The sequence below is a fragment of the Ixodes scapularis genome, unplaced genomic scaffold (assembly GCF_016920785.2).
Source record: "Ixodes scapularis isolate PalLabHiFi unplaced genomic scaffold, ASM1692078v2 PGA_scaffold5__190_contigs__length_132052651, whole genome shotgun sequence".
Taxonomy (NCBI): domain Eukaryota; kingdom Metazoa; phylum Arthropoda; class Arachnida; order Ixodida; family Ixodidae; genus Ixodes; species Ixodes scapularis.
In genome coordinates this window covers 117,841,507-117,865,551 of record NW_024609880.1, presented here as the reverse complement: position 1 = coordinate 117,865,551, position 24,045 = coordinate 117,841,507, and the positions used below count along the sequence as shown (strand labels likewise).

At 43.4% G+C, this 24,045-nt stretch overlaps 1 protein-coding gene across 1 annotated transcript; it reads left to right on the top strand.

Annotated features, from left to right (window-relative positions):
• The first annotated feature begins 2,007 nt into the window (after positions 1 to 2,007).
• LOC120843407 lies at positions 2,008 to 19,333 on the top strand. Its single transcript, XM_040214782.1, has 5 exons — positions 2,008 to 2,133; positions 9,436 to 9,596; positions 9,662 to 9,756; positions 15,268 to 15,354; positions 19,179 to 19,333. The coding sequence occupies exons 1-5, from the start codon at positions 2,008 to 2,010 to the stop codon at positions 19,331 to 19,333; spliced, it is 624 nt and encodes a 207-aa protein (XP_040070716.1).
• The last annotated feature ends 4,712 nt before the right edge of the window (positions 19,334 to 24,045 follow it).

The window sequence follows — 24,045 nt, the reverse complement described above, 5'->3', positions numbered from 1 at the left end:
CGACTTAGTCTCACAGAATCCGGTTGTCGCAGTCAATGCGGTAATGTACACGACATAATGCGGCAATGACGCGCGTCGCATACAGTTTTGTATCGTTATTACAGAGAACTAATATTACCGACAATTTAGGGGGGTGGGGGGGGGGGGGCGGAAGTGTCCATATAAATGGGACAATAATGTATACCCTTACAAAGTTTTGAACACACAAATTTATATTATAGCAGTCTTTATAACTAGGTTGGTATCAGGTTTCATATTCTATAAATAGACCCAACTGGTTGGGATATATGAGCCCAATCCGTTAACGTCAGGGGTCCAAGTGAACTCCTGGCAAAACCAAACACCACGAAACTTCAACTCCGCTGATTTGCTCAATCACATCATTATTTTAACTTTACTCATAATTTCATGTGGTCTGGCTTGTTTATAGGTTGTGAAATATTGAGTACAGTGTTTTCTTTGCATTTAGTTGTACTTTCTTTTAACCAGATCGATAGTTTTACAAGGCAATCTGTTGCCTATAGTTCGAGTGACACCAAGGATGTTGAGTTGAAAAAATCCCATTCGTGTCGTCCGCTTAAGTGATTGGATCTTACCAGTCTGATTCAGTGGTTATGTCGTTCACATACACCAGAAAAAGCACCGACCCCAACATCGATCCTTGTGGGACACCATATTTGATTCAAGCCGGTTAGTGAAGATCCTTTTTAAATATTCACGTACTGCATGCTATTCATTCACAATCTTTTTTTATTTTTCAAGGCGACACCACAAATTCTACCTTTATGAAGCTTCGTGATTAGTACCTTATTACTTGAGTAATAGCAGCAGTGTTTATGAAAAAAATTCTGAGAGTTTGCTTTTCCGCGGAGCACGCGGATTGCCAATCACCGCGATTGGCAGCATGATTCCAGTGGTTTACAGGAGAGAGATGACGTCTTGGTGCGACGATACCATCTGTGAAGATTGCATTTGTATGGAGACGTGTTCTCGATCTAGTTATTAGCTATGTTATTTATGCCCAACGCGATGATTGGCAGTATATGTGCTTTGCGGGAAAGTAGACAAGAGGGCCTTGTTCATAAATAATGCGGCTATTACTCGAGTAAATACGGTATGCCATGCTGCATAGTATCAAATGTTTTTTTTTTGTAAGTCAAGAAAATGTTTTATAGTGTACAATTATCCTTCAATATTACGCAATATCTAATTTTTCGCGTCAAGGAGAGCCCGCTCGGTTGACTTGTTTTTCTGAAATCAGTACTGGGATTTATTTATTATTCGGCACCTCTGAAAAAAAGTAACCAAGACGATTATAAATTACGCCTTGAAATGCTTTTCAAAAAAAAATGGGCGATACTGAAATTGGCTTGTAGTTTTGAAAGGCGTGTTCACCCCCTCATTTGTATATCGGTGTAATCCTTGCGACCTTCATTTACAATGTGGCAAACAATATTACTAATTATTGCCGATACCAAATTAAATAAACTGGTTCAAATTCGTCAACTCGGGCGGCTACACATTTTTTCTTTGATTTATCTTTGAGCTTTTCCGTTTCACAGGGAGTTGCTGGGCGTTTCACAACGAGTTGGGTAGTATTCTAAGTTCTTAAGCAACTGGCAGTGTTCACAAACTTCTAAATGTCAAGACTTTCAGACAAGTAATATATTTCGTATTCCCCGTAGGGCTCATTTTTTTCTAAATGGCACCAGCAACGAATGCCATTTTTATCTGAATCCCAGATGTGTGATAGCAATACAAGTATGGCCGACAAATGCAACGCCAGAAAACAAATTGTGAAAACTCGAATGGATATGTCACCTTTTACCCCGCAGAACAGTGATGACCTTTCATCGTTACACACGTGGTAGGATTTTGAACTTGAAGGCAACGCGAAGAACACAAAATGTTTGCTAAATATCACGGATGAATTGTATCCCGTTTATAAAGCCTGACGCCAAACCCTCAATCGGTAGTAGAAATTTACGTTCACATAACTAAGAAAGAATGAAAGCAATCGCTTTTTCAGTTTCAATATGCTTCACGATCTCGCTTACAAGGCATGTGATGGCATACCCAGAAACTCGAATTGATGACGACATTAAATATGCACCGTACCAAAACATCAACAAGGTATGTTCACATATTCACGTATAATCAGTCTGAAAATTTTCTGGTGTTTATTCATAAAAAGTGTTTTGCGGGTGTCTTTAACCTTTATTTTCTTCTAAATATTTACTTCGGAATTTTATTTTGAATAGACTGCACAAAGAATGATTTTCGGTAAAAGAGTTGCTGAGAGACAACAAAAACTAATACGCCGAAAAGTTAAAATTGATTTCCAATTTCTGGTACCCTTATAACGCTTCAGGGTTATTAAAATGCGACAGTGCTTGCAAACAACAAACCTACGCACCGTAGGTTTCAGTGCTATCCAGTTGAGGGTGACAGAAAATACATTGGCGCGCGTAAAGCCTTCGGCTCCCTACCAATTCGAAAAAGAAAGCTTCAGACTGAAGATTAACCAGTGTTCGAAAATGAGAGTACTCTAACAAAAGTAATGACACTGGAACGGTAAACGAACGAAGGGAGAGCACCGGATGCCCAAAATGATGCCAGCTATTCGTGCAGGGATAGTTCATTGGAAAAAGACGGTCGTACAGATACTCCATTCGGGGCCCGGGGCGAAGTGGTGGAGAGGAGGGGGCTGGTGCACCCTGCTTGTTTTTAGCTAGGAGCACCAGCTAGGAGAAGGGTCACCTGATTAACCTGCGAAGACAAGGCAGACCACCGGTTCCTTTATTTCCTCGAGGTCTTCAAGGCACGGACTATTCATTACCTCCGACTTAGCACCTCTGTTGCTTCTGTTTGCGCTGCATCTCCTAATATAATACCAGGGTGCACAGTAAAAATCAAGATTGTATAAATCGTAATTTACATCCAGTGTTGGACAAAATACTACATAAAAGTATTTAAGTTAAGTTACTAAATACCTGCCTAATAAAGTATTTAAAATGCTACTCAAATTACTTTCACTGTAAAGTATCTTGAGTAGAGCACAAATACTTATAATTGTAATTCAATTACTTTAGAAGATACTTCCGCATTGCGTGATTTGCATCGACGTCCCTGACAACCACAATTATATAGCTGCGCAAATCTGATTTACCAGAATTGTTTATTAGCACGCAACAACAAAATACGAGAGAGAAAAAAAAAGTATCGTAGGGCTATATTATGCAGTCCAACTACAAGGAGCAGGATATTGTCACGAATGACAAATGATGAGGCGCCGAATAACCGAAGAAACTAAAAGGTTAATGGGGCGAACGTGTGCCCAAAACAAAATAAAGAAAGGCTAGCGGCGATGTTGGTGAAACAGCAGGATCGAGCGCTGGGGCGATACTGACACCGGACCGCCACTTGGAGCACCTTTTGTACCCGCTTGGGTTTCTTGAACATTCGTAACCCGATCAGACGACAAGGTCCTCGAACTTACGAGAATGTCAAGTTGAAAGAATAAATAAAAAAGGAGTCCGTTCCCTGGTATTGAGCCCGGAGCCTCTGCGCGAGAGCCAAGCGCGGTAACCATTCGGCCACGTACTCGCTTGGCAACGCGCGTGGCAATATCACTGATACATGTTACAAAACATTTCTGGAACACCAAGAAAGAGGTCGCTTTAGCTATTAGGAAGGAGATTAGACCATGGTGCCCCAAGTTGAAACTTTAGGGCTACATGAATGGGGACAACAAATAACAATGACTCAGCGCTCAGCGGACAAAAACCGAACGAGGAGTCAGCGTTCGGTTGGAGTCCGTGTTCTCCGTTGAGGGGGAGGAGGGGCTCTTTTGTTACCACTCCGGCCTGCATGAACAATGAAGCATGCGCGATGCTCAGCTCAGCACAAAAGCCCAAGTAAGTCAAGCTCAGATTCTCTGACGACTGCTTTCGGGAGAGACGCCGCACTTAACGTCGCTTCACTAATTGTTAGTACTTTTACATTACACTGTGCCCCGCACTCTATTAAAAAAGGATATGAACATGCCCAGAAGGCCTGTGGGCATGTGCACAGGTTTTTTGTTGGGTAAACACCGAGGTGTGGGGGCAGCAAACGGGTCAGAGCGCCTCTCCAATAGCGACATCGCTGAATATCACGTCCTGCGGCTCACCTTAGACGCATCATTTAACCACAATCCATATTCCCTATATGGGGAGTTCAATATAAACAAACTTGGGATACGGATATGAGTGAATGGATAACAAAGAGAGCCCACATAATAGCGTCAGCAGTGGTCGCACCTTCTTAAGTAGGCTGCGTTCAGAAAGGCACTCAACGTTGGGGAACCTTTGTTAGCATTTTGAGAGGTCATCCAGCTTGTAGTTCGTTTCCTGTCCTCTTCTCTGCTTATCAATGTTCGCTTACAGACAGTGTTCGCCAGAGCAATAAGTGATGGACTGACGACCAAACAAAATAAACAAAAGAAAACTTTGACGTTTTGCATTAGCGAAGTGAAATATACGAAAAGCAAAACAAAAAAATTATGCAAAGTCATGCAAAACTGTTTGTGTGTGTGTGTGTGTGTCCACTTTTCATTTTATTCTATTTGTTATTTGCTTGACACTCCAGTCTGCATTGTTGTAAGTTGTTTCCCAGTCTACGCTGCGCCTCAATGCGGCAGTCTTTCTTTCTGAGGATATCTTGGGGGACACTCTAGGAAACAGAGGGCTCCTTCAGGATGGCGAGGGAAAAGCCTTCATTGTACGAACTTTGGGCTAAAATATGAGTCACAATCGGCAAAAAAGCGATGTTTTCACGAGCGCAATCAAAGTTACCGCAGCTAATCGGAGCTAGCAACAGGATTTGGTTGCTCCAAAGACTGTTCACGTTTGCTCGTGCCAGGCCCACGCAACTTCATACCGAAAAACTCGGAAAATGGCAGAATCTCAAAAATGTATTTGAGATAATGAGTACAAGATACTCAGAAACATAATTAAGATATAGTATCAAATAGTCTCGATCAAAAGTGTTTGGAAGATACCAAGATACTTCAAAAAGTATTTGAAATACAGTATCTTGAGTAGAGTGTTTGAGATAGGCACCAGTCTGGTTATTTCACACGAGTTTTGCTGTAATTAACAAAAGCAGACCTTTTTTTAAGTAATTCCCAATATGTTTTTAATTAATATTTGGTTCTGATTTGATGCTTTCGATGTGATATTTGTTTTGTATCTAAATCAAATAACCATCAATCAAGAAATATTGATATCGGGCTGAACACGAGCAAAGTGCAGTGCTCTTCTGAGCAGATCGGAACGTTGAACTTTGTACCCTCCACCTTGTTTGCTGCTGTTTTGTATTGCATGTTACCCTGCATTGCCAAGAGACATTATTGCAGGGGAAAAGAGGGAAGGGGGCACGGGGTGGAGGCTGTGAGGACACATTTGTACAATAAATATACTCGTTCAAAATCACACGGAAGAAAGCAAGCTCACACATCCAACCTGTGCTCCAAATTTTGAACACTTCAACCAATTGTATCCACGTTAGTATTATGATAAAGACTCCAAGAAGAGTGCGAATTTTGGTATAAGCAAAAGTATCAAGACAGAAACTTGACTCTGTTGCGCAACTGTAAAAATTAAAAAAAATACTTGTATTTTATGTTGATCTTATCGATCATCACATTTCCAGGTATCTTCGTGAGTTGCGTGGCGTTATATTGCAAGGAAATCCTAACGCGAAAGAAACGAAATCAAGAAAAGTAATGCCATATTGCAAGCTAGCAGAAACGTAAAGAATGCAGTTAAAGATTTTTTACTAAATCCTAAGATCAACCTTTTTTTCTAGATGTCCGGAATATTAATTAGTGTTTACTTTAAATGTGCACCGATTATTTCGTCCGCGTTGCTTTCAATAATTTGATGGATCAATCAATGTGTCTTCCATGCTTAAAATACATATAGCAAAAATAATTACTTTTTCTAGCTACAGTGCTTTAAATCAAACTAATCGTATTTTAATTAACTAGATCTGATTTGAATGAAATAAATCTGACTCATTTTTTAAAAAAAATCCTTTCTGCTGGTTTTTCAGTAGGTCTCGCGGTAGATGAATCGTCGTAATCTAGTGTTTAGTGCTGTCGAACTTGTAGATTTTCTTGCGGGTCCACCTGTTTCGCATAATGAACGCGGGCAGCCGTACACGATTCATCGTGAACCCTTACAGCGCAGTCGTAAGGGACTGAACGCACTTTAAACTGACCGCATGAATCAGTTTCTTAACTTATCGCACTCGGATTTACTAAAGAGCTGGCTGAAGCTAGTCGAAGCTTTCGCTCAAATTTTGGAAAAACTGGCTCACCTGAGTAAATCAATAGAAGTCAAAAACTATGTTTTTCCTATACCTTGCATGTACACTAAAAATATTATGTGTTACTAGGCGCTTCTTTGGGCCAAATTAAGAGAAAATTGATGAACCAAATTTTTTTTTTTAATTCACGGATTTTTCACTCGTAGTAAACGCCACAATAGCCCACAATTATTTTCTGCTCGTTTTAAGATAAAAGGCTTAGCAATAATTTTTCCATTGACGAAACCAGTTTCTATTTCCTTTTTTTTTTTACTCGGGAAGTTTCATGTATTCATACTTTCAATTAATGTATGCACCGGCTTCGAGTACCTCTGTGGTAAACCCCAGCGCGATCAGTTAAGAAACCGATTTATGCGGCTGGACTGAAGTGCGTTGAATTATATTCCGCCCACGCTGTACAACTCAAGCTAACTCGTTGCAGAGGTACCGGCTTACTCCAACAGCAACCGACGAAACAAGAACTTTTGCTAATTCTCGTTGTATTCGTTACGCTCCAAGAGGAAACGAAAAAACGGCCGCCGGCGGCATGGATAGATGTAAACACCGCAATCCGACATCGTTGAAACACCTGGTTTCCGCCGCGTCTGATTTCGCTTCGGTGACTTCGCATCCGCAAGTGTAAACCATAAGATTATAACAATAAACGCTAGGGGCTCATTTGACGCTAGTGTGCTGTTGCATTTTGAAGCAGACGGAAACCAGTCTAAATTTGACTTCTGATCATGCATTTTTATGTGAAAACGGAAAGGCGTTTTCTCTTCGCGCTCGATTATGAGAGCAAAAATGGCGTGGTGTTGTGACAGAATAAAACGCTTGGTACGTTTTACAATCGGATGCATAAAAATGTGTCAAAGCGTCTTTTTTTTTAATTCATAGCATTGAACATTGAGCTAAAAGAGCCAAATATACATGTACAATACGTGTTGAAGTTCCAGACTGCTATTATGGGGCACGTATTTCCGCATTTAGTCAATGCAATGAAGCACACCGAGTCAATCAGTTTAACAAATCACCATAAGAATGACAATATATGCCTAATCAAACAATCAAAACAGACGACAAGAACAAAGCATGGAGTTATGGAACGAAGAATACGTACTGGATTAGTAACAAACTGTGCATAAATCATTTTTGATAGGTTGTGTTGATAGCTTGTATTGACTTTTGATAGCTTGTATTGGCATATCATGCTGTAGAACATAGACCATTGACTCAATTTCTGCTAACTTAAACATCGCTCAGTAATAAAAAAATCCATTAACTAAGTAATTTACACCTTTATAATGTAAATAAAGCTACATAATACCCGTTACGAGCAAAGAAACTACGCTGATTTCCATGATTCTGTGGCGAAGAGACAAATATCACGTTTTCCCGTAGGAATACACAGGAAGACTGGAAAATTAGACTGATTGCTGTCTGCTTCAATTTGCAACCGGAAGTCCCGTAAACACTAGCGCCAGCTGTGCCTCTAGTGTTTCTTGTAATAACTCTATGGTGTAAACGTCCCATATTGCGAAAAAGCGTTACGTGGTTTCGTTCATCAATTCGTCACGTGTTGACGCGCGACGTTTACCAGACCTGCTCGATGTACCACCCACGTTCTAAAAAACGGCTATTGCGCTATGACTCATTCCATTCCAAACTTGTAAAGCGAGGCATAGTGTCTAACTGCTTAAGCATGGCGTTAAACAAGTCATGTGAGCACAGAGCAAAATCAAGCTTCGAATTACAAGTGGCTCGTTTGAAAGCTTCGGGGTACCCTTTTCCAGTACTGACTGACATCGCTGAGAAGTTATTGATAAAGAACAAAAGAAGAGAAAATATCAAAGAGAAGAGACGCCGTCCGGCTGTAATGCCTTACAGCCTTACAGGCATTACAGCCGGACGGCGTCTCTTCTCTTTGATTTTTTCTCTTCTTTGGTTCTTTGTCAATAACTTCTCAGCGATGTCAGTCAGCGAAATCCACAAGATTTCGCTCAACATGAAGGAGATAGCATCCACGCTTGACGTCCAATCGTCCTATCGGCACCGGATAAATTAAAACGAATGAGCCCAAAAATCAACAATGTCAAGCAACAACATCATGAATGCGACATAAACCACAAGCACCAGTATGTCGACTGCAACAGCGGAGTGGTTTATGAAATCCCTTTCGCATCTGGGAAAGTGTATATAGGACAGACTGGACGTTGCATCAATACACGACTGAGAGAACATGCCCTGACCTTGCTGTCAACACCTTCTGGACATTTAGCTATGCATGTGCGAGGCTGCTCCTGCACACCTTTGATTTCGGATACATGAGTGATGTATCCGAAATGAAATGTTTGAAGCACAGACCATACAAGCCAATGTAGAAAAATGCGTCTCCGCACCATCTTTGGTGTTGACTGACAAAGAGGTTCAGTACTTGAACCGCTATACATAATCACGTTTGCACGCGAGCGCGTCAGGTGGTGCACCGGGTGGGTCTTTGCGCTCGCGCCGGTATAGCTTTGGCTGTGGTGCCTGTTGGATGCAAAAAGGAAAATAAGCTGTACGAGGCACTGATCGGCGGCGTTTGTACGATCACTTATTAATTTTCTATTCATTATTTATCCATTTTTTTCATTTTTTATTCTCATTTTGTCTCCCACGGTCCAGGAGTTATTTTCTAAGCCTTCAGAATTACATTTGTTTAATTTTTACTATTTTAGTTTTGGTCCACTGTGCTTTAGTCTTCTTAGTCTAACAATCTTCTCAGAGCGCCCCGGTTAGAAAAAGACCCATTTCACCTTTTTTCAACTCCAGACACTTCATCGCCTTCTTTAACGTTGTATATAAAACCGTCACTTGTGAGTTAGCGCATGTCGTGTCCACTTCTTCGTCTGTCCTCGTCCTAGCGCTATTTGTAATTTAGGAGTGCTTGTTCGGCGGCGCAGGTGTTTGCCAGGCGGCCAACTGCAATGCTTCATGCGCTCCCTACAATGAAGAAATCTGAGTTAGCTTTCGTTAGAATGCAATTCTGAATTATAAAGACAAACGTACAGCTCAAACTTCTCTTCAAACAATTTTTTACAGGCCCTCCAGAATAAAGATTCATTTTCATGGATGTTCAATCGAACGTACCTGCCAAAGGCGGGGGATCCAGAATATGCGTGCGTCTATGCCAATGTTACAAAGTTGAATGGTACCGGAAATTATGTATTCATGCAGGGATGGACAACAGAAAAGAATGTAACGTAAGTGTGTGATGTGTTCCTTTAGTTTGACAGATTACACCTGATAATATAATTAAAAATTGCAGAATTGAAATTCCGCTGTTTGTCAAAACAAACAGAACGCCAGGAGTTGGCTACATACGAACGGAGGACAATGCTATGCATGTAACATTGAAGTTTGGTAAGTTTTAAATACCACTTAAATATATTTTTATCACTTCTTAAGTTTAAAGTTTTACAGATAGAATAATGTTCGCGGTTGGACCAACTCAAGGAATACCTCTGAAGAATTCCTGAAATAAATCCTAATTAAGTCATTCAATGCATAAAAGGAAGGCAATCACATAAACAGTGTAAACATACTGTTTCTATATTAATAGTGATGGCCTAAGAAGATCCACAAATTTAAAAACAACGTACCTATCAAACATATTTTGACTTGTCACCCTCAAGATGCTGGCAGAAGAAAGCTGAAGGCGTGGATTGAACAATTAATAACTGTCAATTAAAGCTTATCTGAAATCAAATTAACGTCACGTTTATATTGAGGCCCCAAGCAGCTGGCAGGCCTTATGGTGCACTGGATCAGAAAAATCAAGTAGCTAAACTAGGACGCAAATTAGCTTAGGCGCATCAGTAGCTCACTGCTCTTAAAGATTTTAAAAGAATGAATAAATCGACGTCTTGTATATTTAATTTGTTGCACAATAACCTGCATTGACTAAAACAAGATGTTTTCCGGTGAATTAAACAAAGTGAAGGTCATCTTTCGACCAGTTTTTCCGACAATATTATATCACTTTCGAACAATTCAGCGCTGACTGATTTAGCTAAGGCTTTATGGTATAATTTGACTGCTCTTATAAGTGAAATAAGTTCTAATTAAACCAAAACTACGCTGTAGTTTTTAGCTTCCTTCGTTGGGAAGTTGCGCATAATGTATGTGACGTCAATTCCGCCCTAAATTCAGCGTGGAATCTAAATTGGTGCATAGGTCACCTGGTGTCCATTTTACTACTAGATGTGGGTAAATTGATTTAATGTATATATCACGTGTCGGACAGGTAACGTGATGTCAATCGCCCGCTAGATTTAGCAGGGATTCTGAAGGATCTTAGGTCACGTGACATCAGGTCACGCCAAATTTAGGGAGGAAACGGAATTGGTGTTTAGGTAACATGACATCAGGTCACGTGATGTCAAATTTACCGCTAAATTTAAGGAGAAAACGAAAGTGGCGAATAGGTGCGGACGTCGTAACGTAACATTGAATTTTACCATCAATTTAGCGAAGAAAGTGAATTGGTGTATATGTCATGTCACGTTAACTTTCCCGCTAGATTGAGCGGGAAAACTGAATTTGTGCCTAGGTCACGTCACTCACGTGACATCAATTTTCCCGCGGACTATGCCGGGGAAAGATTATTCTTGTATAGGTCACGTAACGTCAGGCCTTGAAATCAGATGGCATCACATGACATATACAGTTTTCACACATACACATGACATATACAGTTACAGTTAAACTGACATCCAGTTTTTTTCGCTAACTTTAGCAGGAAATGTTCGGAAAGATGGACGGACGAACGAACAAAATTGTGGTATTGGGGCTAGCCAGCATTTTATGTTTTAATAAACGTAGGAGGACCTTCATTTCGCACATCAGGCCACGTGACATCAATTTGCGCGCTAAACTTGGTAGGAAATCGGAAGTAGTATATAGGTCACGTTACGTCAGGTCACGCAACGTAAATTTGCCCGCTACATTTAGCGGGGAAGCCAAAGGGCTCTTGACAACTCACGTGACATGATTCTTCCAGCTAGATTTCGAGGGGGAAATCGAATTGTTGCTTAGGTCCTGTTATGTCAATTTCTCAGCTAACTTTAACGGGAAATGCGCAGACAGACGGACAGTCGAAAAATAGTTTGGGAAAGCATTTCATGCTTTACAAAATCGTCCAGAACAACAGACCAAATTCGCTCCTTTTTATGGGCTCAAAGCTCTTGGAGCACATAATCTCTAGAAGTTTAGTGACCGATCTACGTTTTTATAGATTCTTAACGCCTTATCACCATGGTTTTAGAAAAAATCTTTCTTGCGATTATCACCTCATTGAGTTTTATCTAGATGTCTCCTCCTACGGTAAAGGTATGGTGACGACTTATTAATTTTTGCAATGCTTTTGATGTAGTCCGTACAGGTTTAGTTTGTACAAATTATCAATGGCTAGCATTCCTAAAAATATATTTCTCTGGTTTGAAGATTACTTAACCAGTCGAAATTATACCGTCTTGTAGTCAATGAAAAGAAATTTTGAAAAAGCGGTTGATGTTACCTGAGGCGTTCAGCACGTTTTCGGTTTGGTACCCCTGTTTGTTTATTTTTCTTGCTTTTATTATTAATGATCTTCCGAATGGTGTATTGTCCATCTGGTCACGCGCCAATGATTTGGGGTTTACACTACTATTGACGCTTTTTCAAATTGCATTATTTTACAAGACATTCCTAATCCTATTTATAACTGGTTTAGCTGGTGTGATAACTCCAGAGTGTCGTTGAACGTTAAAAATTGCCACCGCGTACGGTTTACAATTCGTTTCAATACGAGCATTCAGTGGACGCCATATTTGAGTAGTCTGCTCACTCGGCGTGCTCAGAACGAGTTCACCCGTAGGTTGCTAATACCGGCAGTCTTGATGGTGTGGAGTGCACGTTGCAAACGCACCGAGGAAGCCCGCCGTCAGCCCGAGCTGAGCAGCTACGCGCAAAATTATGGCCTCCAGTGAACACCGCTATTGGCGACGTGTGCGATTGAAAGCGTCGCTGTGATCGGCCTTCTGCGATCGGCCGAATGCTGACTATGACGTCAGCAAAGGATTTCTCATGAACGGAATTAAGAGTAGTGTATGAACTTTTATTGACGGGGTTGGTAATGTTGGTTGCAGAGCTGAATGAGTTCAAGCTTCCACGCTGTTGATTACAAACACCGTCAATTACAAACACCGTTAATTACAAACACCGTCGAACTCGTTCTTCGCAAGGTATTGACGTCACGAGGTGGAACCATATGAGGGCGCCACCAAAACATCTCGCCACTAATAGACCGATCTCATCCTCTAGTTGGTCTACCCACCACCGTCGCCAGGCATTGCGGGAACTTTAGTTTTTCTGCACTCGCGACAACCTTGCTGCGGTCTGCGCGAGCAGAGCACAAGAGGGTGCGAGCTAATTTTTCTTTTTTTTTTCCTTATTTGTTCCTCCAATTTTTTTTTTTTTTGCTTTGGTGGCAGACTTAAGGGCTTGGTTCCTGAAAGGACCTCTTTCCCCGCCTTCTCGGGGGCAGAGGTTCTGTCAAATCACACCTCACTCGTGCACAAGTGACACGCCTTGTGAACTACACTTATGGCGGCGTCACGGATGCGTGGAACGATTAGGGCTGTCAGTCTATTGAGTTTTACTTGCACTATAGATATCGAAACCAGTAGTACTATTATCACGAGTGCAGTATCGCGAAGTATTAATACATATTTTATCAGTCAATTTTCATGGAGTTTTGTAACATTCTGTTGTAACGGCCGGCTGTAACAGCTGAGTGTAGCGGCCGGTTTTAAATACACCACCCTGCGTTACGCCCATATTGAACCATATAAAAATACTTCAAACCCCCGGCGAGGTTTGAACTCACAATCTTGAGAATGAGAGCCAATTGCTTGGACCTTTGAGGTATCCAGGGTGAGTGGTACAGGCCATCCACAGGCAAGCTCATTCGTGTGGCACGTGAATGAGCTTGCGCCTTCGCGGCCTCCAGTTATGTAGCGCAATCTTACGGCGTGCGTCAGAAATGAAAGCGAATCTTTGGCAGGCGGTGCCGTTCAAATGCCCTCTTCTTCCCTTCAAGGCCAATCGTACATTCTGTGCTTACCAGCGTTTTTCAGTGTGGTCAAGCTTGTATATTTTCTTTTTCACTGAAAACCTTTCCTGAATGGTATATATTAAAGGTATCACATATAGAGTTAAAGGGGCCCTCCGGAGCTTTCTGCGGTCGTCTGTTTATGTTTTTATATTGCGTAGTAGGTGCAAGTTAATATGTACACAAAGTTTTGGATTACAAAACCGTTTATTAAGCAGATGGCAGAAGAAATATATCGGGACTATTTTGTCTTGGAAGACAATCCCCCATTCCCTGCCCATCGCTAAAACTTGACCAATGGAAATGCTGCATCTCGCGGTGAATGCGAACGTTATTATTGCAACACTCTTTAAGCTTGTTGTAAATTAGAGTTTGAGAAAAACATAAACTGATTGTGGTGCGGGAAACATAGTCCGCAATTATCGCTCCAAAACCAGCGAACTATGTTTTCTCCCCGCAAGCGTGTTGCTAGGATGTGATGCGTCTGCGCGTCGGCTCGTCTGCTTCCCGGGCCCTCTGCAGACGTGCGTTTGCGGCACACCTGTTCCTTCTACCCGTGGATCCCGACTCCGAAGCCAGCTTCGCGATCCTTTCACGTCAACAAGACAAAGTTTCTCTTGTCATCTGTGGAATGCGACGCCGTATTGCAGCAGCAGCGCGACGGTGCGGTGCGACGAACGACGACTGCCGAGCACAAAGTCCGGGCAGTCCGGGCTCACAGTCCGCGCGTGTTCGAGAGATTCCTCCGCGGGTTGGCGGTGGGCCTCGTTGGTGACGCGCAGTGACGCCGGAATCCTTCGCTTGCCGTTGGGTGACGCGAAAAGAGATGCCCCTCCCACTTTTCGGGGTCATCTCAGAAAGGGAGGAGTGCCGGGGACTTTGATAGCAATTTTAATCGGGAAAGCCGGCGCGCATGACCGTAATTTTATGATTTTTAGGATCCTCAGGACCTGTATATTTAGTTACCGCCATAAATAGACCATCGCAGAACGCTCCGGAGGGCCCCTTTAAGGAAAAATTGAGATTTTTTACAATGAAGTTTTATGCACTGCCCTTTGAATATAAAAAAAAAACTGCCCGTCGCTGCTATGTTCGGCCCATCCATGAATATGTTTGTGAAATAAGGATTATTTTTGTCCCGAGCTTATTTATCAAGTTGAGCGTATAAAATAAGCAAGCAATATTAAAATAAAGAAGCAAATTAATGCATCATAACACGGCCATTGTCATTGGGGGTGTTTGCGGTATGCCAACCAGCTGCCAAGGCAGAGTTGCGTGCACCATACAGGTGGCACACACCCCAATAGACCGCTTCAGAATGGTTCTACACGCAGAACCTTCCACGCCGAATCTTCCGGAACCCCACGCGTGTAGTACATAAGGGGCTGCTCCGCGTGGCGAGCCGGAGTCAGTTTCGCCCCAGCGTTCGACCCTGCTCTTTCGCCGACTTCGACGCCCGCGACGCTCTGCTGTTATCTTCTGTTTCCTTTTTTATTTGGGCACAAGTTCGCCCGATTAAACGTTTAGTTTACTCAGTTATTTGGCGCCTCATCACTTGTCATTCGTGACAATATTGTAGTCTTTTTTTAATTACTATGTAGCTTTTTTATTCGAAAAATTTCTATTCAGTGACTTTTTTTGTTATGCTTCTGTGCACCTCAGCTGCACAGGAGGATGGGGTCTGATCAGGCAACATGAGTTAGCATTTGCTCCACCCTCTACTTGTTTAAACAAATTGATCTTCTATTTAATTTTATGTAACATCCTCTTGACATTTTCAGGAAACGGAACAGAAAAGAGTTTCGGATTGTACAAGCTCGTATACTCTGACTACGAATCGTGCGATATACTAAGGGTGATGTCAAGATGTGAGTAAAAACATGAACTTGATAAGCTCAATTTCTGAACTAATAAAATTGAGCTGTTTGGTCCCACTATTTCTGAAACCCTATAGCCTAATACCGTACGTAAAAAAAAATGTGCAAAGAAGGTCACGGCCAGCTAACGCTCAAATGAGTTAAAGTCGCATTCCCTAAGGTGTCAGCTAACACATACGGGGTGACAGATATAGTTTTCTTTGCCAGCGTACCATAGACTTTATGTTAGAAATACAGTGGAAAAGGTCGGCTATCCCCTCCTGAATTTCGGCCGCCTCAAAATGATGGAGCACACAGGCAGACATGGTGTCCTGCTAGGTCCAGATTTTCGGAAAGGCTTTAAAAAGGGCAAAGAAAGAGCAAGATCGGCACCAAGTCATTCCTTCTTTTTTTTATTTTACAGTAACAATTTGTAGAAATAAATGAACTGCGCAAAGGACGAGGACAGAGGTAGAAACCAGTATGACACGCGGAGCGCAGACTTCCAACTGTTTATTTGGCGAACACAGCAGTATATATAACAGCAGCAATCAGTTTGCGGCGAAATAAGGTTCAAACATGACCATCTAGAAAAGAGAATTCCTTGTCTGATAGTGAAACAGATTGCATGCTTATGCAGTCGTGACCTTTCTTTTTAATGAAGTAGGCTTCTACGAGTTTTCTTTCCGTTGCCTCATTTGCTCTTGCGAGAACACGTGTCCTTTGCAAATCAGGATGACAACCGCATTTCAAACAATGAACTGGCAGATGTCCGCCTGTGTTGTTTTTTATCGACAGAAAGTGTTCACGTGCCCTCAGGTTGAAACAACGTCCAGTCTCGACAATGTATACTCGCCCGCAAGAAAGCGGAATTTCATAGATAACACCGGGTGCGCATTCCGTGTAGCGCGTGCTGTGCCCCTTTTTGCATTTGTTGATGTTCATTCCTGGCTTCATCATAGGGCACACTTTACTGAGTTTGCAGGGCGCTGAAAAGACGACCGCGAGACAATACCTGGCCGCCACCTTTTTCAGGTTATGGGACAGGCCGTGGTGGTACGGGATGACATGCACGCGCATTTTTTCTTTCCTCCTCTGCTCATTACTACCAGTTTTCTGCTTCTGTAGAAAGCGCACACATACAGCAGAGACCAAGTGTTGGGGGTACCCTGCGGCAGTAAGGCGGTCACACTGATCGCGGAAACTGGACGCCATTTCGTGAACACATGATTTTTCTAATGCTGATGTACAGCTAGACATAATGATGGCACTTTTAACAATCTTTGAGTGAGCACTGTCATAGGGCAAAAGGCCCTTCTTGGTCCTAGGGTGGTATGACCAGCAGATGTGGTTCTCATTAAACGTTATTTTTAGATCTACAAACTGGATGGAACCGTTAGCGGTCAATTCATGGGTAAAATTAACGCCATCGGATGCTGATACGAAGATGGATACAATGCTAGAAACAGACTTGTGAATACAATGAGAACCTTCGATATCTAAAAGCGCAGGGTAGTCATCGACGTATCTAAAAACGCGCACTACATGCTGATCACAAAGGTGTTGCTGCAAGCGCCTGTCAAAAAAGGAAAAATACATATCACATAGCACGGGGGCAACCGCGGACCCGACACAAATGCCGGTCTTTTGAACATAAAACCTCTCCTCGTTAGGTGCTACATGAGGGCTTGCTTACAGCCGTCAGGGACAGAACAGAGGAGTTTGGTGAAATTAGTTTTCAGAGTGCAAGGGGTATTAGCACTGAGAGTTTCCTTGAACTGTTGCGGTTCTACTTGAGCTCTACAGTAATTGCGCACGAGGAGAGATTTTATGTTGAAAAGACCGGCATTTGTATCGGGTCCGCGGTTGCCCCCGTGCTATGTGATATGTATTTGTCCTTTTTTGACAGGCACTTGCAGCAACACCTTTGTGATCAGCATGTAGTGCGCGTTTTTAGATACGTCGATGACTACCTTGTGCTTTTAGATATCGAAGGTTCTGATTGTATTCAAAAGGCTGTTTCTAGAATTCTATCCATCTTCGTATCAGCATCCGATGGCGTTAATTTTACCCATGAATTGACCGCTAACGGTTCCATCCAGTTTGTAGATCTAAAAATAACGTTTAATGAGAACCACATCTGCTGGTCATACCACCCTAGGACCAAGAAGGGCCTTTTGCCCTATGACAGTGCTCACTCAAACCTTGTTAAAAGTGCCATCATTATATCTAGCTGTACATCCGCATTAGAAAAATCATGTGTTCACGAAATGGCGTCCAGTTTCCGCGATCAGTGTGACCGCCTTACTGCCACATGGTACCCCCAACACTTGGTCTCTGCTGTATGTGTGCGCTTGCTACAGAAGCAGGAAACTGGTAGTAATGAGCAGAGGAGAAAAGAAAAAATGCGCGTGCATGTCATCCCGTACCACCACGGCCTGTCCCATAACCTGAAAAAGGTGGCGGCTAGGTATTGTCTCTCGGTCGTCTTTTCAGCGCCCTGAAAACTCAGTAAAGTGTGCCCTATGATGAAGCCAAGAATGAACATCAACAAATGGAAAAAGGAGCACAGCACACGCTACACGGAATGCGCACCCGGTGTTATCTATGAAATTCCGCTTTCTTGCGGGCGAGTATACATTGTCGAGACTGGACGTTGTTTCAACCTGAGGGCACGTGAACACTTTCTGTCGATAAAAAACAACACAGGCGGACATCTGTCTGTACATTGTTTGAAATGCGGTTGTCATCCTGATTTGCAAAGGACACGTGTTCTCGCAAGAGCAAGTGAGGCAACGGAAAGAAAACTCGTAGGAGCCTACTTCATTAAAAAGAAAGGTCACGACTGCATAAGCATGCAATCTGTTTCACTATTAGACAAGGAATTTTCTTTTTTAGATGGTCATGTTTAAACCTTATTTCGCCGCAAACTGATTGCTGCTGTTATATATACTGCTGTGTCTGCGCCAAATGAACAGTTGGAAGTCTGCGCTCCGCGTGTCATACTGGTTTCTACCTCCGTCCTCGTCCTTTGCGCAGTTCATTTATTTCTACAAATCATGAACCAACTAGCCCGCCAGAAGGTCTTACAGTAACAAACCGGTGTCGTAAATTGCTGAAATAAAAATTAAGTTTTCAAGGAATTCAGTAGCATGAACGCGTCACGGCTAAGCTAACATGTCTAAACTTTCACCTGCTTCATATCTCCCGAATTCTGTCACCCCCTTTAACTTGATTCACATGGTGCAATCTTGCTTGCGATATGGCTGTAGCGAATCACGAGTTACTGGTATAGTGTATATCAAGTTGTAATCAATTGCGATTCGCTGAATAAACTTGTAATTGTTCTTTTCAGTTTGTATATTTCAATTTACATTGTTTAGCCCTTTGTTGAGATAGGCCAAATAAGTTCTTAGATTTAAGAAACAAAAATCGCGCCGTAACGACTCAAAGAATTTTCGTTCTAGAATTTAAGAACTTGAGTGACCTATATATATATATTGTGTGTTACAAATACCGAATTAAAATATGGCAACAAAATAATAGTTCAAAAATAATTCGCGAGTTTTAGTTAATTAAACTGTTAATTCTTGTTTTATGTGTTCCTGACGTTCGTCGCGGTTATGAGGCTATCATGCAAGAATTTCTTAATTTTCAATATATTTTTGTTTTGTTTGTTTTTCTAACAAAAAAAAATTAAAAACACATAGCGTATTTTTTTAAATAACGTTATTGTTGCGGCGGACGTAAGTGCACGAGTATAAAATATAATTATATTAACATTTTCAAGCTATAGAAAACAATACCCTACACGACAATTTATTACATTTTCTTAGATCCCGCCTGTGAGCTGTACCTGCACAGCCATTTTCTGAAAAAGGAAGTGCCCAAGAAATGTATGAGCATCTACAAGAACGCCTGTGGGAAACAAGACCACTACCATTATCCTGTGTATAACCCTGATTGTAAAACAAAACAGCGTCCAACCTAGCAGCAATGTCATTGTCTGAATTTAGATGCTATAAATAAATTTGTTTCTGAACCAATGAGTAGAAGTGAAGTTAATTATTTTACGATGCAGGTACTTTATGAAAGTAATGCATTATATTTCTGTAGTAAATATAAAAATAATAACCTCAGTTTTTTTTAAACCAGAAATACTCAGACAGTTGGCCCGATCTCTTCCACGGCTGCATGTTTCAGTTTTTGAAGAGTTGTGATTTATTAATGCAAAAGCATTAACTTCCTATGGAGTGAGCCAACGTCATAAAATTCGAAGCTGCGCCCAAACGGCACCTAAACTCCTTTCTCCAAGTGAAGCCGAGATCTGGTGGGTTCCAGCATTGAAGCCACGCGAAAAGCCTAACCAAACAGCACCTATACTTCGTCTCACCCTACGATGGACTAAAGGCAAAAGCTATGAACCACCAAATCCAATCACGAGCCACTTAGAAATTGCCTGGTATTTCGCGTCGATGAACGTTACTGAGTGACTCATCATTTTTACATTGCAAAGAAACCACGACATACAGGCTCTTTGCAGTATCCAGGCTATAGAAATAATGCAGCGCATTTTGATAATGATCATTATTCGTCCATCCTCAATCAATGTTAAGCGTATCATCGTTTAGCGTGGAGCGTGATTGCACCTGGCGGCCCATAGCTTTGGCCTGTAGTCAATCGTAGGATGAGACGAAGTATAGTTCCCCAGCTCCCAATGGGGGGCGGTGAAGCGGAAATCTGATGGATTTCGGCTTCGGTCCCATTGGTTGGCGCGCGTTATAGTTTCAAGGAACGAGGCTCTTATTAGCCGCTGAGCGTCAATTTCAAGGAAGGCCGCCCCACGGTGCTGCGTGTCCGCGCCTCAAGCGCCGGTACAAGGAATCGGCTGGCGCAGTCGGGCAGACCGCCAGCACGAAAGAAAAGAAATCAACCGTGCCGCCGCTCTTTAAGGCCCATACGCACATTCGCGTTTGAGCGCGGTGCGTTCCGTAGCCGCAAGCAGACGCGTTGCGTTGCGAAGAGCGCTTGCGCCAAACTTGTACGCACAGTTGTGTTAACACGCAGTCAACCGCAGTCAAGGGCCAATAAGGACGCGCTATCGTCGCTAGTGGCTCACCAATAGTAAGCGAAATGCAAGGCAACATGGCGGCGCACAGTGACAGCGTCGAAGTGTTCGATCTTGGGACAATCCCGACGGCTTCCCCGACGTTTTGTTAAGCTTGAACTATCGCAGCCTTGGAAAATACACTCCCCACCGCTCCCCAAAACGAAAAACTAAGTTTTGTGGGTGGAGAACCGGATACGTCTCGCCGAGTCGGCCGAGGGGGGCGAGCGAACATTGTCACTATACACCTTTCCAAAAAACGCTCCTAGGCCGCCGCCATGTTGCTGATGTTGATGCGGCTGGCGCGACTCTGGCGCCCTCTATCAGCTAGAAATTTTCTGCCGCTCTCTGGGACTGTGAAGACCCGCTCAGCGCGGTTCTCTTCCTACGTTTTTGCGGTTTTGCATTCGACGTTTTCTCGCCCGTCTTGAAAGTTTCCACTTAATTTTTTTTATGCGTGCTGCGTACTCTTCTTGTGTTATCCTCCACTGTGAGAAATAAGGCTGGTAAGTGCCTGCCATTCAAGTTTTTCTGCTTTACATTCACGGGAAGCGAAGGAGGTGAAGGACGTCGAACGACCCTCGACGCGATTTTGCGAACATTGTTCTCCCCCTCCCAGAGATAATCCGCGTAGAATCCTCAGTCATCTCCAAAAATAGTTGTCCGGGTTGGGGTGAGAAACGGGTCAGTCGCGTTTGTTTCTTTGCCTTGGTGCGGTTGTGAAAAAAAGGAAGCTCTCCCCGAAACGTGCCTCGAAACGAAGTCATCTCGGATTCCGTCCGATTGTCAGGATGTGACTGTCGTCGACTGTGACTGTGTTATTTGAGATCTTTCTCAAATAAATTATTTTCGGATGCGTTCGTGTGGTACGTACGATATATTGTTCGGATGTTAACACTTCCTGAATTGTATGTCCGTGTCCTGTCCATCGGTAAACACGTTATTTGAGAGCGTGAAAAATGCATGACTTTCGGCCCTTTTCGGTTGCAATTTATTTTTGAGAGCAAAGCGCTTTGTCGTTTCACATACGGCGAATCCCGCGGCGCCGTCAAAACTTATCGTGAGAAAAAAACCAATGACTAGAACTATACATTCCAGTCGCATTCGTTCTGTCGCGCGCGTACCCAACAAAAATAGTTCACAGTTTTTTTGTTTTTTTTTTGCTTTTTTGTTTTTTTTAATGTGGCACAATGCTTTCTCAATGTCCTCGGGAACATACATGTACCATGAAACACAAAATATAGCGGGAGAATACGAAAATTTAGCCGCCAGCAGCGTTTGAAACTGCGCCTACGCAGGCTGCGCCTTTTGAAATGACAGTCCACTCGGTTAGGGTTAGGAGGGACGCCGGTGAGAGTCTAGCCTCAAACTCAATGACTGGGCTCGAAAGCGGTTTGTTGCCCCTGGGGCCGAGTGTTTTTTGGAAAGGTGTATACACCAACTCAACTCTCCTACGTCACGCCGCGGTGGTGGCGCGCCGGACGCACTTCCGGTCTGGGGCGGTGGGCAGAAGTTGCCGTGCCAGACGTGCATTCCTGTGTTCCCTTGGAAGAAACGAGACAAAAAATCTGCCTTCTCGTCAAAATGTCGCGACGGGGGTTGTACCAAGAGAGTCTGGAAAGGTTTGAAGATCAGTTTTCATGTGTTTTTGCCCCTTCCGTTCGTCCGAGAACGTGGATAGTAGCCGTGAAAAGGGCAAACCAGACGCTGTCGAACTACGATTGCGTGCGCGGGCAACACTTTGTGGTCGCGAGATGTATTTGCTTTGTTCCAACATAAACGAGAGAAAACCACCAAGTTGTCCGAACCACCCACGGGTTCAGTGCGTCTTCAAATTCACACGGCCGCCTGATCGTTCGAACTTTCGTCTGCTCTTTCAAACGTCTGCTTTTTGTCGTCTGCTCGTTCAAACAAAAGCGGCCCGTAGACCAAACTTTGACCCGGTGATTGCAATAAGAAGCAATTACAGGCCTCAAAAGACTTAAGTAGGCTCGGTGTAAACAGTAGATACAAGATGTTGATCATTGGTACCGGTGGCCATCACCGACTTGTTACGCTTGGTCTGTTTCCGCTTCCGAATTTCAGTATCGACGTCGATCATCGCCGCTACCTTCTACACTTTTGCAACACGAGTGACGTCGCTGCCGAAAATAGCTAAAAGAATCTCATCATGGTTTTGGAGTCCATTCTGCGGCGTTCATGCGAATGAATCGCCGCACGTCAAATTATTTACGGAAAGTTTAACGGCGTAACGAGCCTTGATAATTTCGCTTAGGCGATTAAAGTGGTAAGACATTGCGATGAGGACGTAGAATCGACAATTACAACGCGAAAAAGAATATGCAGACGCCGACAACGTGACATTCGAGTGGTTTGTTGACGCGGGACGCGGTGCTTCTTTCCCGTACCCCATTACGCATGCGTTCGAACTGTCGTCTGCTCTTTCAAACTTGGCTGCTTTTTGTCGTCAGCTCGTTCAAACGACAGCGGCCCGTAAACCAAACGTTGACCCGGTAATTGCAATAAGAACTAAGTGCAGGCCTCAAAACACTTTTGAAGGTTGGTTGGGGTAAGTAGGCTAAGAAGTGTAAACAGACACAAGAAGATGTTTATCATTATTGTTACCGGTGGCCATCACTGACTTGTAATGCCCGATTCTACTTGCGGTTTTCAGTATCGACGTCCACCATCTCAGCTACGGTCCACGCTTTTGCAGTCCGAGCAACGTTGCGTCTGAAAACAGCGAGCAGAATCTCATCGTGGGAGTCAGGCTTTAGCGCCCATTCTGCGGCGTCCACGTGAAATGAATCGCCGCACGTCACATTATTCACGCAAAGCTTTGCCTCGTTAGTTTTGTTGAAGCCGCTCAAGTAGTCAGACATTGTTAGGAGGAGGTAGCATCAACAATTCCAAAGCGAAAAAGAGCACGGGGACTCCCATCGACGCCGACAACAACGCAATTCAATGGTTTGTTTATGGGCGACGGCGGGCTTCTTGCCCACCATCCACCGCGCATGCGCGGCGCCGGTGGCGTCCGCTAGGGGCGCTCCGGTTTGTTTGTAAACATGAGTTGGTGTATAGGCACCTTGCACAGGACGTCATTTGCGTTGCCCTCCAAAGAAGAGGGGAAGAAGGAGCTCCCCTCTTATCAGGACCCTCCTTTGTACCTCCCGGATTTGTGCAGGCGTCGCTATTCTCCCCCCAGAAGATTATAGAAGATTAACCTGTGACTCAAAATTCTTACAAAGGCAGTTTCCTCTTCTCCTCTTACTTGGTGTTCAAAAGTGTGCGATGTGACGTCGGTGCAAGGAGCCTATACCATACCGTCACCCTCCTCTCCTCTCTCGGCCTCTGATTGGTCGAACGCACCGCAACGCCTCGGAAAGTTGAGCGAGTCTCTATTCGCTTGCGTCACGCTACGGAGCGTTGCGGGTATGCGCGCGTCGCACCGCAAGGGACCGCTCGTGGACGCAAGGACGCCACAACGCACTCAAACGCGTTCAAACGCAAATGTGCGTATGGGCCTTTAGAGCGGCGGCACAGCCGATGTCAGCACAGCGCGGACACTTCAAGAGGACGCGTGCAAGAACGACATT